This window comes from Ambystoma mexicanum, chromosome 6q (genome assembly GCF_040938575.1).
Source record: "Ambystoma mexicanum isolate Mex_15411 chromosome 6q, UKY_AmexF1_1, whole genome shotgun sequence".
NCBI classification, from domain to species: Eukaryota; Metazoa; Chordata; class Amphibia; order Caudata; family Ambystomatidae; genus Ambystoma; species Ambystoma mexicanum.
In genome coordinates, this window is record NC_090937.1 from 41,913,158 (window position 1) to 41,933,203 (window position 20,046).

Sequence of the window (20,046 nt, forward strand, 5' to 3'; positions counted from 1 at the left end):
AGCCTTGAAATACATTGTGTATAGGTGCATGATAAAAACCCAATAAATAAAGAAGGGAACAAGTGGCTTCAAGAGGCTGTGGAGCAGGACAACTACATGGCTGAGCAGGTGTTGCTGATCCGCCAAGTCAGGGATTTCATGTGAGAGAGACACTGTAGAGCTCGGGAGGAGCAAAGCATTGTTTCTTGCATGGTAAAACCTTTTATAGTTCCAGATTCCATTGCCGCTTCGTAGTATGCACACGACTAGCACATTGCTTCAAGGTTGTGGCCCTGCTTCCAGGAACCTTAAAATGTGGAGGTCTCCTTGTTGACACCTCAGTTTTTCCACCTTGGGACACCCACTAGCTCCCATATTACTGATGCCAAAGCTTCCATGAGCAAGGCCCATTCTGATAAGGCTGAATGGTGTGAGAGCGTGAGGCTTTTGTTTGGGAAATCCTAGTTTGCAGTAGCTGGAGGACTATCAGGTTGGACAATTCACAAGCATGCCAAATCCCCCAACACAGTGTTAAACGTTAAAGTGAAACTATGGTTGCTGATGCATTTTAAAGACAGTATATTGACATTATAAGTTTCAAATTGCATCATATGATGCATTTCAAGTCCCTGGAACTGTGGAGCCTTCTACCCCTTCACACAAGAGTTCTCTGAACTCTCACTTTGTGGACTCAACACAATGCCAGAGCTGCGTTATTGTGTACGGTGAACATAAGAAATATCAATAAGAGATTAAGTGGGACCCTCACATCAAGCGTTTGAGATACTTGTGGCTAAAGTAGTGCATTTCTCCTTTTGTCCAAACCGCTGCATATTAATCAGTTGCAACACCGGAGACAAAGACTTAAGCAAATATTTAAGACTGGAGGGCACTATGGTATCCTTCGGCTAAAAGCAGATAGTCCCCCTCCCATAAAAACACTTGGCTGGTGGTACATTTCATGCTAATGGGTTTGGGGACACAAATGTAAGTGTTTTATTTTGTTATCCTTTACCGGGTACACTAGTACCAGAGTTGCTACACAGGTGGTACAAAACATTGCCTGATCTGTCAAAATTAGCTGTGGTCTTCATATTTTTAAATGTACCATTATGGGAAACATGCTAATGGCCATCATTCGCAAGGTCTCCAGGTGCTCTGGTGAAATCGGAAAGAGGTGGATGGAATAGTTTCTGCAGAAAATGTGTATTACAGAAGTACTAACTTATTGTGAGCGGGTCTGTTTCTAGGTGTTGTGCCCAGGGCATAGAGGCATCTCAAACATTTTTTTTTTAAACTCAGATCAAAATATTTTGGACAATAAAGAAGCATTTCTTGGAATGGAGGTTTCCTCTGCCACTTTGCCACATCAGGTTTGCTACATCCACATAACGATACTCTGGAGAAGAAAAATGGCATGAACAAAAGCAAATGGAGAGTGAAAGAAGACAGAATTCTGTGTGGGGTTTGTTTTTAACACTAATGCAGAAATATATACCTGCGTAAGAACTTTTAAAGGAGATTGACCAAAAAGATTTGGCTGTTTGCCAACGTGGAAAATGGTATGTCGATTCTTATGTGTTTTAATTTTTAAAAACATATTTTTGTCTTTTCTAGTCCCTGCAAGATGGTTGGGGAAAAGGATGGCTCCAAAGTAAACTAGTCGATTGCAGATACACATTTTTATTGAAAAAGCTCAATGAACACAACTCGAGAAAAAAAACTAGAAATACCAATAATAAATATATTCCTCTCTATACAGATACAAATGTATATTAAACATACAAAAATAGGACTTATCAAGTATATGCAGATTTAAAACAGCTCTTTTGGCACGTTTCTCACTGATTTAGAAGTAAATGTTTATGAACAGGATTGATCGAGAGAATTCTTTAGATATTGGTCTTAACCAGATAAATAACTAAAATTGCTTCCCCCGCTGTCACCAAAAATTGCTTCCACCGCTGTCACAGTTGAACAGATTAGCACCATACATAAAACACTTTGTAAAATGGTCCGTTTATCATATAGTTCCACCAAGTTCCTTTATAAAAACAAATCCTTGTGCTGAAAGGTCTTCAGAAACAGGGACTCCATTTCTTGTAAGTGCAAACAAGGTCAAGTGATCACATGCAGTCAACCACGTTACTGGATCCCTGTCCAACATCTCGTACTTGGCTACACAGGCAGGAACACACAGCAACTCCAGCTCCAGCCCTGCAATGTGATACAGAGCCCACTAGCTCCCACCTAGGAGGAGAGGGAGATGGATCAAAATTAGGAAGGAGAACATATTAGAAACATTTACTTTGCACAGCAAAAATATGAAAAACGCATTGGGCCCCTTTACAAAATACATACCTGCTATATTTCCATCTCCCACTGTGCATTATATTCATTCAAGCACCTAAATATGTATACCAATTGCGAACTGTAAAAATAACATACCTTCACTCAACAATTGGGAATCTCGTATTTATACTCCAAAAGCGTTACAGATAAGAGCAGCAACCAATTTTACTGCCTAGAACAGGCAAATAACCCCAACACAAAAAAAATAAAAAGAGTACAAACATTTCTAAAAAAAAAAAAAAAATAGGAAAAAACTAACGCACAGAAGCCTCCCCCTCGCCTCCCCCACTTCCACAAATATGTTCGCATGAGGGGTACCAGAAGAGCAGTACCAGTGGAGGGAGCTCCATTATTTTCACTGCCTCCTTTAAGGTAAAAATGCATCATGTAATTAGGACCAATTAAGATGTGGCATCTGACCTAGATGAACCTTTAGTATTTATAGATCGCATGGTGTGCGTGGGTCCCTAGTATGGTCAAGTGATATCCTTTGGGATATACCTGCAGGCAGGGATTGGTTGGTTGAGGTGTTGACCTCCTGCTGGTGTCAATTTAGTAGAGTTTTGTGCTGGTCTCGGTCTAGTGTTCATTAAACAGCAATGTTTTTAGTTGTTTCCTGAAGGTCAAGTGGACAATAGTGCACAGGTGTTTGGACATAGTTTCAAAGTTTGTTTGGAAGGAGGAAAAACAAAGATCATCCACCACATTTCGGTTGAAAAGTGGCACAGTTACTAGTGCATCATTGCTGGATCAAAGTGTTCTCGATGGTAGGTAGTGTGTATATTTCATTGTGATGGATAAAGAGCCCCTGCCATGGAAGGAATGGTTGCGATGAATAGGGCTTTTTAAGTGAATTATTTGATTGAAAGCCAGTGCAGTGTCCAGACTGCTTGGATGATGAGTTTGTATCTTTTCAGCCTTCGGAGCGATCTGGCTGCCGCATTTTGAACTCTTTGCAATATATTCAAAAGATATTCCAGGGGTTCACAGTAAAAGTGTTTGCTGTATTGTGGTATAGATAGTACAAGTTCAACAACTGTCATGGTCCTGTGTGTGAAGGTCAAGTAGGGCATGGTGCATCATTTGGAAGAAGCAACACCTATAACACCTTTATAAGTTCCGTATTCATTGGTGTGATGTCAAGCTTGTTTGCAGTCAACCAAGCATCCATGTGTGCAAGGCATGTGCCGAGATATGGGGCGTTAGTTTACAAATTCACAAATGACCCCAACAACAATGCGCAGGTCCCCTTTGCAGTTGAAGACGGGCAGAGTAGTTAAGGTCCAGTAGCTCAATTAAGGTATTCAGCAGAGCTAGAAAGGCAGGTTATGGTCTGGGTTGCTTAATGATCGCTTTGTAGGTGTTGGGGGATGGATCAAGGATTTTCCAGAGAATCTACTGGATTGGGTGGAGTGGACCATGTAGAGGAATCCTGGGTGGTGAATGGACAAAAAACTGCCAGGGTAAGAGGCTGCCTCGGCAAAGCTTCCCTCATTTGATATGGTACGATTGGGGCTCTTATCAAGGCGGTCTGACATTTGTGGAATTTTTAAGTGTGCTGCAATTGTAGTAGCTGCAGAGTTCCTGTGTAAGTGATGGAGCCATGTTAAATGTTATTGTAATGCTTGGATACTTTTCAAGACTTGCTTCTGGAATGTGAATAATGGGCTTCTTTTACTAGGATAGTTTAGTTTCCAATCTAGAGTGGGAGCTGCCAATTGTAGACCAACTTGTTTATAGGAAGGTATATATTAAGGTATGTATCGAGTTATAAAGTGCAAACCTAGCTGGGAAGCAATAGAGCATTATACATATGCGACACACACAATGGTAGTTTTTTTGTTTTTTAGAGCTTTCGTTTTTCTTTTTTGGTGCGATTAAACTTGGGAGTAAACCATTTGATAACTTTCATTTTGTGAGGGTTTGAAGCGCCTTTGGGCACTGTGCTATCCAGGGTGCTGTTTATCCAGTTTTGGATATCATCGAGTTGGTTGTTCAGTGTTCTTTGCTGGAATTTGCTTGTGTGGGGCATTATGAGGATTAGAGTTTTTCCAGGAGGATGTCCAATTTGGCCTCTAATCCATGGTCTGATTAACAATGGGGATGCCTTGAATGGGTAAGAGCGCTTGTGACCCAGGGAAGACTGGGGACAGGGTGGATGGGTGATCTACCCATGGTAAACCGAATGGCTAGTTTTGTGGGTGAGTCCTTTAACTAGTTGCTTGAGGTGTAGCGCACAGAGGTTTAGTAGAGTAACTTTGTAGCTGGGTTGTCTTTCTTTTCAAGGCAGACATGGATGTCTTTCAGTATGATTAGGTGGCGTTTACAGAAAGATTACCAACTGCATCAAATATTTTGTCCCCCAAAGAAGGGTTGTACGGTGGTGGTATGTAGATAAAGTTGCTGTGGATGTGTGCATGTTCCAGCAGATTAAGAATGGCGATTTGCAGTCCAGGATCTTGTCAGAGAACGTGGTTTTAAAATTATAAATCCTTGTATTAAATTTAAGTTATGATCTCTCCCTCAGGTTAGAGCTATACAATTTTAGAATTTGACTGGCAAAACCTAGAGTCCACAGCAGCACCAAGTTATAATATATTATTTAAAACCAACAAATTAAACACTCACAATCTCATTGGGCACATTTCTTCTAAGGCTACAGAGATCTAGTCTGATCGCCTTTGAAATCGACCTGTACTGTGATCTGCAGCCATCAATTTCTCCATATAGATCATGTGCCAGACTTTAGGAAAACAAATAGATAACAGTTTGAATGACAGTAGATCGCCACAAAGACCTGCTGACCAATTTGGCAGCCAACAGCAAATGAGTTACTGAATACATATTTGGAATGGTGTGGGTAAAAGCAGGCATTTGCTGCCCCCCCAAACCATGTACCAAGGGTAGTCTGGGGTACAGGAGACTAATACCATTAATAATCTTTCTAACCAGATGTTTCGCCATTTGGGGCAACCCCACAAAATATGCATTAATGTTCCTCCTTTTTCACATCCTCTTGAGGGGTCCTCAAATAGCTGCTGAGTATCCCTGCACAGTGCCAAAGTAAATGGCTTAATGGGCCAAGCAAATCAGAAAACCCAGGACAGAAGAGGTTGGGCAGAGGGCAAGGGTCAGACCCCCGCTACCAGCACAAAAGAAATGTTGGTCACCTACAGGCATGGATAAAGTTAGTGGCGTATCTTCTGGCAGAAAGGCACAGTCTAAGGATGCGGTTAGACAGTTCCAACTCCCTATACCTCAGACTTTCAGCAGAAAAGCATGAAGGCTGAGGCTGGAGAGGCGTAAGTGGAGGTTGCCTAGAACAACTCCACCCTTGACAGAAAGGTGCCAATGGGGAAATAACGAATTTCCAGAACATCTGGGTACAACATCCTCCAAGCTCAGTCAGAGGTTGAAGTCAACTTCTGCAGTCTCCCGAGACCCAGAAGAATGACAGGGATTGGTGGGAATATACAGAGGAGTTTGATTCCACTTAATCAATGCATCCCCTGAGCTCCCCATGTGGGAAGTAGAGTGGTGCACAACAACTCACTTCCTGTTGACACTGGAGGCGAAGTCCATGTGAGCAGACCACAAGAGAGAAAATAACTTCCCCAGAACTAACATCATGGCAGTGCTCCCTCTAGTAAGAGACTTATTTTGGCCCTCTCAAGCCAACTGCCACCACATTCTATGTTCTTGCAGGGAGGGCACCAGACAGACATGTTCCCCTAATCCCAGATCCAAAGTTGCTTTCCTGCGCATAGGGAGTGATTCCACTCCACCCTGCTCATACAAGCAGTTCATGGCCACAGTTTTAATCAGGGCACATACCTCATACAGAGGTAGGGAAAGCGTCCAGTGCCAGAAAAATTGACTGCAGTTCCATCAAAGTGTGTTTCCGAGCCTCCGTAAGTGACTGAAGCTCAATTTCTCCTAGGTGAGCTCACAAGCCTTTCAAGAATTCATTCAGGACTATGGTCAGATAGGGCCAAAGATGCCGTAGAGGTGCTCCCATAAGAATGATGTTGGGTGGTGGGTGCTGCTCAGCGGCAACTGACATGGCTGCTTGATCGTGAGGCTCCTGCTCGGTAGAAATCCTGTTGGAAAATCGTGCATTCTGTCCGAGTTTTTTTGCAATCTGGTAGTGGGGAACACTGATGAAGGCGGTGGTGTGCACCTGGACCGGCTGCTGAAGCTACAGCAGGCCCTGCTTCGAAGATCCAAGTTTGGACCTTGCTGGAGGAGATTGTCGGTGGCCTATATCACTCGGGACTCCTGGCTCGGCGCCGGCCTGCTGGTTGGAGGCAGGAGACGTGCTGCGCCATGGCGGACTCGGCGCAAGGCCAGATAGTGTACCCCTGGCATTGGGGCTGCTGTGCCTGGGTGATTTAGGATATTGTAAGGTGGGCCCCGGTGGTGCACTGCAGAACGGGCAGCTACTTAAACTGATTGGAAGGCCCAGTAATATATCAGTCATCAGTGGTAGGGGATAGCATGCCAGGGAACCTTGTGGCCACCAGCTGACTGAGCATTGCAGGTGGTGTGGAGCGAGGCTGGGGCAGCGCTGGTGAGCTGTAGCTCATCCTGGAGACCCAGGTCTGCGGCAGTCCACGCTGGGAATCCCTGACATTTAATGCACCTTACTTTGAGGCGCAGTCATTGCAGGCTAGGAGGCAGTGACTACATTGGACTGCTTACCCCACTCATTTTTGTGCTCAAAGCTGCTTATGTACAGAGAGAGGGTGAAGAGCCCCATTCTAGTACTCGGTCATTGGAGCCCATATTAGTCTGCTGCAGCACTTGCTAGGTGGTCCTATGTGTTGGGTGGATTAGAGGGTGCCTGGTCTTGTTGAGTGGGGTGGAGTGCGGGCCCAGACCACCTCCTCCTGCTAATATTTGTGAAGCCCCCACGGCTGGGGCCTTACTGGAGACAGGCACACCTACCGAGACATTGCAGGTACAGGGAATGACAAAGGGGGCAGCCAAGAAACCCAGCCCTGATGGATTCCTTAGGCAGTATTCCTGGAACAACACTGAGTACTGCCCCGGCCACAGAGACTGCATCAGTGGGCGAGACGGTTGCACCTTTCGGGATGGAGCCCTTGATGGCTGCAATGCAGTCTGGATTTGCATATGTTAACACCAAGTTGGACAATATAGTAGTTAAGATTAGCTCCCTAGAGGGCGGGATCGATAAAGAAAGTGGGCGTAACTCTGATACCGAAATAATAATTGGGTGACTTGAAGATACATTCCTATATCGCACGATCAGTTACTGAATGGGGTCACGAAAGAGCTAACCAGAGTAAGAGCGAGGTGCGAAGACCACAAATCGCGCTCTAGTCGAAATAATATACGCATAGTGGGAGTGCCAGAGGCGGCAGTGAAGGGGCCTGTAGAGCAATTTGTGGCGGGTCTCCTGAAGTCTCTTTACGGAAGTTAATTTTTAGCACACTTCCTGGTGGAACGCGTACACTGTGCCCTGGTACCTGCTCCCATGCCTGGTGCCCCGCTGTGCTCAATCATAGCGCTGCTGTTAAATTATCGTGACAGGGATCACATATTGCGTTTGTCCAGAGAAAGGGGCTTGCTCCAATTTGAGTGCAGTACTATTCATGGGTATCCCGAATTCTCAGCTGGGATCCAGGCGGCCAGACGATCATACGACCCGATCAAACAGTTGCTGCGGGAAGGGCAGGTCCAGTATGCCAGTCATTTCCTGTTAAGACTCTGTATTTTACATGTTGGCAAGGCACATTTCTATGAGACCTCAGGGGACGCAATGCAGTACACTGAAGTGCCTATCCGCCTCCCGGGGAGAAAGATCCCAAACAATACCTGACTGTGCATTAGTCCTCTATTGGGGATTGTTCTGGTGGAGGGGTCGGGGGGAGAGTTGTTCCTCAGTCGCTATATGTCCCTGGCTTCTACTGACATGATGAGTTGCATTGCATGCACCTTTTACTGCAGTGTTTATTGCAGCCTTGTTTCGTACATTGTTTAAAGGCGTATGAATGTGCACCAATTCTATTTCGGGCACTCCTCGTCTGTTGAGCTGGGTTGCTGCTTGCACAGTTTTCCTTGAAGGTGCAATATGGGGTGACATTGTCTGGTTGGGGGTCGACTGTGCGGGAGTGGTGTGGGGGTTGGGGTGTTACAGTTAAAAGTTTGATAGACAGAACGGCTATGATGTGGCAACATTGGGTGCTGGGATTGCAGGGAGGTGGTGATGGGCGTGAACATGGCTGGTCTTAATAATGACGGGAGGGGGGAGCCAGGCACATTTTTGTGTGGAATGTGAAGGGGGTGAACAACCCAATTAAAGCAAGGAAGATTTTGGCCTATATTGCTAGACATCAGCTAAAGGTGCATCTGCTACAAGAAACGCATGATTTGGGGAACATTCATGAGGCCTTTGGCCAGAAATGGGGTAGCCAAAGATATTACACTAATTACGCCTCACAGGCTAGTGGCGTACTCACCCGGGTGCATCACTCAATCCCATTTCAGGTTGTGAGTAGTGCGATTGACCCAATGGGCTGATATGTGCTAGTATGTGGCAAGTTATATGACAATGCAGTTGGCCTTAATACCTATGGCCTTAAAATCGAGGACTCAGCTACTATATATTCGAGATAATTGCACAAGCCATTGATACCCCCCTCATCTGGGGCAGGGACTTTAATACCATCGTTAATGATGTCCTCGCCAGATCCTCCATTTGCCCCCGTGCAGGGTCTGCCACTGCGTTGGCGCTTCTCCAGATTATGCACCAGTTGCAACAGGTTGATGTCTGGCGCTGCCTTCATCCAAATGCTACAGTATACCTACTCCACTGTAATGACATGATGTCCAGAATAGATTACTGGCTGTTTCCCACTGCTCTGGTACCTAATGTAAGAAGCTGTGACATTCTACTATTCCCCGGTTGTGTTGTCCATTGATCTGCACTCAACAGCAGGCTCGGCCTCTATGGCGGATTTCCCCAACCATGTTGCTAGACACTGGGCTGCTAGCCACCTTGCAAGATAAGACTGATGACTTTTTCGGAATTAGCATGGGCTCAGTGTCCCGGTGTGGGACACATTTAAGGTTTGGATACGGGGTGAATCGATATCTGATTCTGCAGGTACTCTCAAGTCGGTTAGGGCTGAATTAGGTGAGGTTGAGCTGCACTTGAAGCAACTGGAAAATGAATATTGGTTGACCAGGGACAGGGCGCTATTGGGGGTGATTCAAAAGCTTGCTGAAAAAGAAATTGGATATATGGGTAAGCCTCTGAGGGCTAGAGCGTATGGGGAATCCTAGAGAGCTGGTAGGACATTGGCCTGCCACCTCTCGCCCCAAGAATATATGGATGGAATTCAACTCATACCTTAACAGTAGAAGCACGAACGCCTCCAGCTCCGGCTTCTCCCCCACTCCTTCCGTAACTACCCCTACTATATGAACATATACTTGTATAAATCTTATGTGACCTATGCCTGACATTACTGTTACCATTATACTATGCTTTATGTATTGCTCCACCTTGTAACGTGTGCCCATGCTTGAGGCCTTGCTGTTTGTACCATGTAACCTTCTGCCGCCAAAAATAAAATTTAAAAAAAAAAAAAAAAGAATGGAGAGAGAATTGCAGGCCCTTACTAGTATCTGCGGGCCATCAGAGGAGGTAGTTGTAACCAACGATAGGGTCAACAAGGTGTTTTAGGACTACCTACGCTACGTTATATTCCAACTCAGATGCATGTACAGCAACTACCTTGGAGGAATACTTGGCTGTTATTAAGCTGCCAGAGCTTATCCAGGAGGACAGAATATCCCTTGTAAGTGCAATAACAATTGAGGAAGTGAGTGAAGCTATGGCTGTGCTAGCTTCAAGTAAGGCACCTGGATCTGACGGGATGGGTTGGAACTATATAAGGAGTTGAGGCAGACGCTGGTGCCTAGACTGTAACAGGTGTGGGAAGTGTCATTGGGGAGTTGCCATCCTCCCTCTGTGAGGCCATTATTACTGTACTATTAAAGCCCAATAGACCATCGGTGGACCTGAGCTCTTATAGGCCTTTATCCCCAATCAATGTAGATGCGAAAATATTCGCTAAGGTACTTTCCTCCCGGCTGCTTCATGACACATCTCGTGCACTCCATTCGGTCTGGGTTTATTCCCGGTAGGTCCACTGCACTGACCTCATGTGACTGTTTTGTATAATGTCCCAGATTAATCAGCAGGCCAGGGAAGCAGCGGCCTCCCTGGATGCTGGTAAAGCTTTTGACTCCGTGTCGTGGAGGTTTCTCCTTCAGGTCCTAAAAAGTTATCGGTTTGGGCAGTACTTTACTGTGTGTGCTTGCTCTATTCAAGGTTGGTGGCCAGGGTTTGAACTAAGTACAACATCTCGCAGGAGTTTCAGTTCGAGATGGGTGCTCAGCATGGGTGTCCATTGTCCTCATTGCTTTTTGCTATCACCATTGAGCCCCTGACAGTGTGCATTAGAACATTACACAGGCATGAAGGAATCTATATATCAGGCAGTCCTTCAGGTCATCTGGTTCTATGCAGATGACACTCTCCTGTACGTCACGGTCCTGGAGGTTAACCTGCCCCCATGATGGATACTGCCCATGAGTTTACAGCATATTCAGAATGTAAAATGAATAGATCAATGTCTGAGCTTTTCCCGCTTACATAAGCTGCGATGGCTCCATCCGATTTAATGGGATTCAAATGGGTTCCTGAAGGACTTAAATATTTGTGTGTAGTGGTCTCCAGGTCACAGAAATCCCTGTATTCTGATACACACAGGATATCTGCAACTACCAGGGGCTAAACCTAAGGTGCGGTCTCATATCTCATTAAACCATATTCTCTTGTTACTTAAAATGATGGTGCTCCCCAAGGTACTGTACTATTTCTGTAATGTTCCCATATTGCCAGGAAGGGAGTTTTTCACAAGATTAAGGTCACTGGCATCGGAATTTAAATGGGGAGGTAGGGCGGCTAGGATTAGTTGGGAACAACTGGTTGAGCCGTATGCGCATGGGCGACTGGCCGTGCCTGATTTTGAACTGTATTACCTAGTGGTGCAGGCGCATTTCACTGGATACTGGCATACCTCTGCAGGTGAGGCTGTTCATGTGGCCTTAGAGCGATAAGGTGCGGCTCCCACGAAATTACAATCAGTGATATTCAGTGGTCGATACGTAGATTTTTGCCTTTGATCCGGTGCGCACAATGGTGAATGCATGGGCCAGAATTGGAAGCTGGGACAACTGTTCCATACAACAAGCAGGTCCTGCTTTTGAATTATCCAGGTATACCTCCAATGTTCGATATGGAAATACGCCGGGTGTGGAGGAACACTGGACAATTGGGAACATGTTTCCTAATGGCAGATTTGCTTCAGTTGACGAGTTTCGAACCAGGTTGGGTGAAGGCTTCCTAAAATTGTGGCACTACTATTGGATCCAAGCTGCTGCTCGGCTGTGGCTGTCCTTCACACTTGACCCTGAAACTCATGAATGCAATGAGGCGATCACCTGAATGGGTGGGGGGCACAATAGATGCATAGTGTTCAGGCTGCACTGCATGATACAGGTGGGGAAGGGAAACAAGAACAAGGCCCGCCAGAAATGGGAGCGAGATGTAGGTATTGAGCTAACTAAAGAAGTGTCTATGAATGCTGGATACCAGCCGTTAGAATTTAAGATGCTTAATCAATTACATTATTCCCTGTCAAACTTGCTAAATTCTCTTCAGAAGATTCCAGTGCATGCAAGAAATGTGGGTTTTCCCTTGCCAATTCCTACCATATGTTTTGGGAATATTGGCGGAAAGTGGCCAAGCTTCTGAATGATTGTGGTGGGAATTCCGCCCGGCATGTCCCCATTAAAATATTTATGGAGAGGGGGGGCGGGGGGGTGTAGGCAAGGGGCCAATGGTTACCAGAAGATGTTTTCATTTGGCTTGCATGGTGTCCAAAAATGTATTCTATGCCATTGGAAGTCAGTGCTTGCCCCTACTTGTGAGGAATGGCTCAAAGACTTGGTGTATACAAGTGAGTGGGAGGAAACATTCATAGCTATGGTGACTGTGACCTGGCGGCCAAAAGACATTTGTGTCCCACTCCGTGCATACCTGGCCCGGTAGGAGGATCCATCGACAGGGTAATAAACAAGGCCCGCACGGAGTACAGTATTGGGAACTCAATAGATGGGAGGGTGGGCTGATGGGTGGTTACCAACACTGGAGAATGTACAGATGCCACTCATGTTTTGCTGTCAATATATGTATTTCTGTTTGGTAATGCCATGCTGTCTGTCTAATACAGCTGAATATAAAATTAAAAAAAATAATTATGTTCTTCTGCAAGGTCCACCACAGAAGGTACCGTGACACACAGTAAAATACCCATCACAGAGTTAACATGTCACCCTGAAACAGACCATCTTCATCGAAGCAGCAACTGCAACCATTTCATTGGTAACTCATCCTTCAGCACCACCCGTTTCACTCAAAAATTTCTAAAATAAATGTACATATGGTATAATTGTTCGAATTTCGGCTCTACTAAAATTTTGTGTATCCCAAAATGTTGAATAATTGTACCATACTATGACCCAGGCATTAATTTTTCCTCTCTCTCAAAGTCACCTGCCTTTCATGCTACATGTTGCGCTCGCGTTAGTGCGTGCATATTTAATTTCAAATCTTGAATCCCATTATACCGAATGGAGGGACAGGGGTGTTCCCCGCTTCCCTTGTTTGCTATAATGGGATCAGGGGTGTCCTCCGCCTTCATTAAATGGAAAGCAGGCAGGGGGGAAATAAAGTTTACATTTTTTTTTTTTTTTTTAAAAAGGACCCTGCGGCAGCAGTTCCCATCCACGCAAGTAAAGGGAACTTGCGTCGCAGGGAGACAGGAGTCGGCGGCACACAAAGAACGGTTCCGCCAAAAGGAAAGTAGGGTGGAGGGTGTGTAGCGGTTTAGGGGATGTGGAGAAACAATGTGCGTGATTACACTGTGGTGTGATTTTCGAATTCGCCATTTTTCAAATTCGTAATTTCTCACCATGGTGTAATCACCTAGAACTGCACCACCAGGATGCAGTATGTCACGAGGCCCAGAAGATGTTGGAAAGCAGAGGCAGGAAGATGATTTCTAGAACAGAAGACATTCATGAATCTGTGTTTGCCACTCGATCTAGAGATGGGAAGACCGTGCCAGAGCGACTATCCAGAATAACTTTGATGAACTGGAGAGACTTGGATGGCAACACGTGGGAATGGAGTTCACTGCCCAAACTGCGCTGATGTGTGGTGCTGGATGTGTGGCATGCCATCACCAGATCTGAGATGCAGCCCTGAATAAGCCAATCCTCCAGGTAGAAGATGTGAACTCTTTGCCTGCGGATATGCGAAGCAACAACAACCAAAAGCCTGGTGAAGACTCAAAGAGTTGAGGAGAGGCAGAAACAGGAGATGGCAACTTGGAATTGGATGTTCGACCACCATGAACCTAGAGTACTTCCCTGTGCTTCGGGTGAAACGGCATATCGAAGTAGATCTAGTGACACCAGCCAGTCCTGCAGATCAAGGGACAGGTGGAGCTGGGCTAAGTGGACCTTCTTAACCATATCCTTGTACAGGTACAAGTTCAGGAGCCACAGATCCATGACGTGACACCGGGCCTACCAACCTTTATGTTGTAAGCACCAACTTGATGATGCTGTTAACAAAGCCGAACGTCTTCTAGGAGGAGAGTCCAGTGTTGGAGAAGGTAAGAACAATGGTGGTTGGGTGGGCGATGGGTGAAATGGAGACGGTAACCCTGAGATAAAACATGTAAAGCCCCTATCGTCTGGGTTGGTGCACAGCCATCCTTGACTAGTGAGAGTCTTCCTCCCATGGAGTAGAATGGCCAAATTAAACCGATTGGGCCCCCCCCAGGGGGAGGGGTGTTGCAGAATGGACAGCAAAGGCGTCAACACCACAAGAATTGGTACCTCTGGCTCTAAAAAACACAGTTGGGCCTGTCTGCAAGAGAGCGCTTGATCCCTACCATGGTGGGCAAGAGGGGAAGGGGTAAAAGGAAGAGATCCTACGTGAGGAGTCACCAGGCCATTTGACAGCTAAACTCAAGAACTTAACAATGGCCTTCTACTACTCCAAGTGACCATCAATTTTTCACCCTTTACTGGTTGTATCTGTCAAACCAGAATATTCAGCAGGACCACGGCCAGTGAGCAGGTGGAATGGACAACCCCCATGGCTCGGCTGCCATAAGGATAAAAACCTGCACCCAACTTTTTGTTCTCTGTCCGGAGAAAAAAAAATGAAATGTGGCACACCTGTAACCCTCAGTAGGGGCTTGCATTACCAAGCCCTCAGGTGTGGGGTCTGTGGATAGAAATTCTGGGATACAAGATAGCTGGAAAATGCTTTTTTGCAACACCTTGTTTCATAGATGGAACCAAGGAAGGCTTCAGCCACACGTCCATAAGTAGGGCAGCAACAGTAGGGCTTAAGCGAAGAAGGGTGATCCTTGGAAGATAGTCTCCCCAAAACTCTGTCAAATTCAACCACTGTCTTTAAGGGTTTAGAAGGTTCCCTACAGGGTTCCAACACAAAATTGCCCCGTCCTATGCTGTGCCGGGCTTGAAGCTGGAGGCCTTTTGAGTTTTAGGCATTACAGGGGAAAAATAGCAAGCGCTAGGTGGTGTTCCAAAGCAGCATATTGAGTGTAGAAAAAAATGTGATGTCACAGGATGCAGCTGGCTCAATATTTATTACCCCTGATGTCACATCCAGCTTAATGGGCACCTGACGGTGTGGTGACCCTTGCTACACTCCCTTGGGGTTGAAAATACTTCCAAGGACAGTTGGTGATGGGAGAAGATGCATGCAAAAAGAATAATCTGTGGGAGGAAGGAAGGAAACCATATGAAAGTGTTTCATCTAGGACTGTTGCCCATCTCTAAGAGAAGGCTGAATTCCCATCACAGCTTATCATTTGGCTGAAAACTCCATATACCCTTCCAAAGCCCAATTATTAACAAAACAGCCACAGCAGGAATTCCCCATCAGTTGAGGTACAACGCAAGATTGTCCACTGAGCCCTCAACTGCATGCAATGTACACCAGACCTTTAGAAGACAAAGCTATAATCGAGATTTCTCGAAGGCAAAACGAATATCCTTGGCAGCTCTAATCCCAATTTGCAGATGACATACTAATCTATACCTATGATCCAATGTCACTTCACACAGATAGCATATCTAAACGAGAATGGCATATTTTCTGGATATAAAATGAAGGGGAAAAGTGCAGGCTACATGATATGCAAGTGACTCAAATACATCGTCTCCAGGTAGCCCAGAATGCGGCCGTCAGGTTGATTTATAACTTACCTAAGAGAACCCCCCACAGCCCATCTCTGTCCATCTAAGACGAGTGCACTGGTTTCCGATGAAGAGAAGAAACGAGTTTCGAATACTGTCTGGTACATAAATGTATTCAAGGCTTAGCACTGAGATATCTGGCATCAAAAATTCCACCGTACCAGCCATCTCGAACCCTGCAATCATCTGGTAAAAATCGGTTGCTTATCCCCACATCTCACTAGGTTACTCGGGGGACCGCTGTTTTTCCATCAGGGGCCCGCGTTTATGGAATCTACTTCCAGCTGATTTGCTAAATATTGCTTCCTTTGCTGCTTTTCGCTCTAAGCTGAAAACATACTTGTTTGATTGAATCTAGAACCGTTAGAGGGCTAGTTGAGGAAGCAGAGTTATCGTCAGCGCCTAGATGCAGTGTCTGCTGCTTGGTTCCGTAAGGATATGCGCGTAATAAATCCTCACTATCTCAATTTCAATACTTTCTCTAGAATGCCTTGACCAACCTTTTCTCCTCTCACTGTATACTTTATACAGATTCTTTCTATGATTGTGTAAGAGAACTAACAATCCTCCTGTAAATCAGGATCTATGACTTCGCCCATAACATCTAACTCATGCCTCCAAGCCAAAACAGATTTGGAGGCGAGATGAATATAGGGGTTAATGTTAAACCTGCAGGGATCAGACGTCTCCCATCCTGTGGAATTTCAATTTCTAGAGTAATTTGCAGGTCACACCTTATGGATTCAGCTGTGGGTATGGTGGGGGTTTCGGCCTTGGAACTTAGATCCCACTTCTTACACCATTTGTGGCAAGTCAGAAGAAAGACTATCCAAGGACATGGTGTACAATATTTTTCATTAGTCGCGAACGGCCAAAGAAATAAGTCTGCTGTAAAACTATCCTAACTGACCCTACCACTATGAAAACTAACTTGGATCAGGAGAAGAACAAGTTACTCTCTTACCTGGTAACTTTGTTTCGATGGGATGGTCCGAAGACATATTCCATATCTATGACAGTAATCACCACAGCTGTGCTGCTTCGGAGAATCTTTCGGCGTCTGTGTCCCGTGTTGATGACGTTGATACGCTGTCCTTGAGGGCCTCCGTTGAGCCGACGTCACCGGATGTTATAAATAGGACGCACGACGCCCGTAACCTCAGTTGTAGTTTTTTCCCCAGAATGTGTGGCGCCAATCTTCTGCCAGTATGACCACAGAAAGCCTTCCGGAAACGTAAGATGCAATCGCATAAGAAATTCTGTAGCGGGGCAGGCAGGGAGGGAGCGATATGGAATACGTCGTCGGACCATCCCATCCAAAGAACGTTACCAGGTAAGAGAGTAACTTGTTCTTTGAGGGGATTGGGTCCTCCGACGTATTCCATATCTATGACAGACTCCCAAAGCAGCACCAACATATGGAGGAGGGAAAGATAATTTAGAATATAGAAATTTAGAATCCCAATCAAATTGCAGAGTAAAGGACCACCTTGCCAAAGGCCAGATCCTACCCATGGATAGAATCTAGGGAGTAGTGTCGTACAAAAGTATGGACCGAAGCCCAAGTGGCTGCTTCACAGATGTTACGAATAGGAACACCCCTCTGCAGGGCAGTAGAGGCAGCCATACCCCTAGTAGAATGGGCCCGTAAGGCTACCGGAGGGTTCTTACCCGCCAAGCGGTAACATTCATAAATTGCCAAGATAATCCATCTAGACAAAGTCTGCTTAGTAACAGCTTGTCCCAAACGCCTTCCAGCATAACCTATAAAGAGCTGATCATCCACTCTGACCCGGGACATGCAGGAAATGTAGACACTTAAAGCTCTCCTAGGATCCAACCTATGGAGCCTCTCCTCTTCCTTACCAGGATGCGGCGGAGGATAAAATGCCGGAAGAATGACCTTCTGTCTTAAATGAAATTCCGACACCACTTTCGGAAGAAAGGACAGACGAACTCTAAGGACAACCCTGTCTTTATGAAACACAGTGAAGGGTGGCTTAGCTCAAAGTGCCTGTAATTCACTCACTCTGCGAGCAGAAGTGACTGCAACTAAAAATACAGTTTTAAGGGTTAACAGTCTCAAAGGACAAGAATGTAAAGGCTCAAATGGAGCACCCATTAGGAACTTTAGAACAAGGTTCAAATCCCAACCGGGCACATGGAAAGGTGACGGTGGGAACACAGTGAGCCCTTTCAGAAACTGAGAAATTAAAGGAATTTTGAAATAAGAACACTCCTCAGAGGAGCGCATAAATATGGACAGCGCCACCAGGTAACCTTTAATGGTACCCACTTGCAGGCCCTTGTGGGCTAACGAAAGCAAAAAGGACAGAACCACAGGAATGTCATGAAAAAGGATCCACATTCTTAACCCTGCACCCGTCGCAGAACTTCCTGTAACGGTACAGGGACTTTGATGTCGGCCGTCGCTTGTCGTCCCTATCAGGAGGGATGGTAGGGTACGATGCCTGCTTTGCTGGGGCCGTAGCCGCCTGCACCAACAAACTCTCTGGAGTGGGGTGCATGGTCAAGTAGCAGGGGTCGCTACTGGCTGGGCGGTATTTTTGAGACAAAGACTTGCTCACTGCCAGGAGACTCTCTGGAGCAGTCCAAGCCGCTGCCACCCTTCTTTGCAAGGCCATATGGAATGGCAGTACCGGGTCAGTTGGTGGACCTTGGTCGAGGATATCCGACAGGTAATCCTGTAGAAAATCCACTAGTGGTGCAGACCACCCCAAGTATTCCGTTACCCTCGACATAAGGCGCCGGTACGAGGACTCGCCATGGATGCCAGGCTCAGGCCTACAGAACACCACCTCTGGAGAGGTGTCCAGACCACTGGCGTGCAACGACTGACGCAAGTCTTCAATCTGGCTATGACCAGACAAAATCTCGTCGGGTACCGCATCACGAACCATCCCTTCCTCCGATCCTTCATCCATCTCAGAAATATAATCCAGACACTGGAATGAGGGCACAGAAAAAGGGACAGACATTTTTAGCCTTGGCCAGAGCCTTTCTAGTGGGTTCCACCATGCCACGGGGTACCTCCAACAAAACAGCCTCGATAGGCGCATAGGTCATCGATGGAATCGGCGACGAGCGTGGCGCCGACGGCTTCGACACAGTCCCCGAGGGCAAAGCCCCGAGCCTGTCCTTCGACAGCATGGGCGCCGATGGCGTCGACGGCTTCCTCGGAGGCGGAACCTCGAGAGAGTCCCTCGACGACATCAGCCCCAAAGGCGTTGATGTCTTCTTCGAAGACGTCACAGGCTCCGACGGTCTCGAGGGCGTCGAGGACCGGGACCTGGAACAGGCATGTCTAGAGCAACCATCATTGTCCGACCGGGACCTCGAAGGCGCCCGGTGATTGCGGCGACCGCTCGAGCCCAAAGGCGTGCGAGTGGTGTCTCTAGCACGGTCGTCTTTCGACGGCGCGGATGGAACGGAGCCCTGCGACTGAAAAATCACCATCATCTCCTGCCGAAATGAATCCCATTCGGCAGGAGTGGAATGCTTGTTGGGACAAGTAACCCGCCGATGGGCGGAGTCCTCGTACAAGGAAGGTGACCGGTGACGGCGCTTCCGTGAGTGCCTCGAAGAGGCAGAGGAATGGCAAGACCTACTCCTGGACCCAGACCCCCCCCAGTCTCACACCGACGATGCGGAGAGTCGCCCGTCGAATCGTCAGTCGAAAGCCCAGTAGATCTCTACTTCCGGGGATTGGCCACCTTACCTACAGAAAGCTTCTTCTTTACGCTCCTGTAAGGCCTTCGATGTAAGCGACTGGCAATCTGCACAGTCATCCGTGTCGTGGTCCTCACCGAGGCACCAGAGACAGGCATTGTGCGAGTCCGTCAACCACATTTTGGAACCGCAGTCCCGACACTTCTTAAAACCTAGCCGCGGGGTAGGAGAAGACGAAGACATCATGGATCTTTACAAACAAACAGGTTTGAGGAACCGAAAGAACAGAACTCAGAAGAACCGAGGCGCACTGAGATCTCCGAAGCGAACACATTCGTGGAAAAAACAGAACCGAGTGTCATGACCCACTTCCTGAAACCCCCCCGGCAGGCCCATGAGCCAGGAAGGGTCTGAGCTCGGGCCCCCAACAAGCTTAAGCATCCTTTGCCTAGGCCCTCTTGGGGCCAGTCCTGGCGCCTTTGGCGCCAGCCTGATACTTAATGAAGACTTGCACTTGGCAACTACTTTATTTCAATGCCAGTCAACATGGAGGCATCCACATAGCTTGGCTCCTTGGAACCAAGCTATGCGGTATAGTGTTTTGGGTGTGGTAGCCTAGGGACT

General features: G+C 46.6%; 1 protein-coding gene across 3 annotated transcripts in view; it reads right to left on the minus strand.

Moving 5' to 3' along the window:
* Positions 1 to 1,646: 1,646 nt before the first annotated feature.
* The window catches only part of KLHL8 (kelch like family member 8), a 789,397-nt gene continuing 770,997 nt past the window's right edge, over positions 1,647 to 20,046 (minus strand). For all 3 annotated transcript variants that reach the window (XM_069630444.1, XM_069630445.1, XM_069630446.1), the window contains one exon: positions 1,647 to 2,229. In XM_069630444.1, coding sequence (XP_069486545.1) covers positions 2,106 to 2,229 — 124 coding nt within the window. In that variant the 3' untranslated portion in view covers positions 1,647 to 2,105. The remainder of the gene's footprint in view (positions 2,230 to 20,046) is intronic.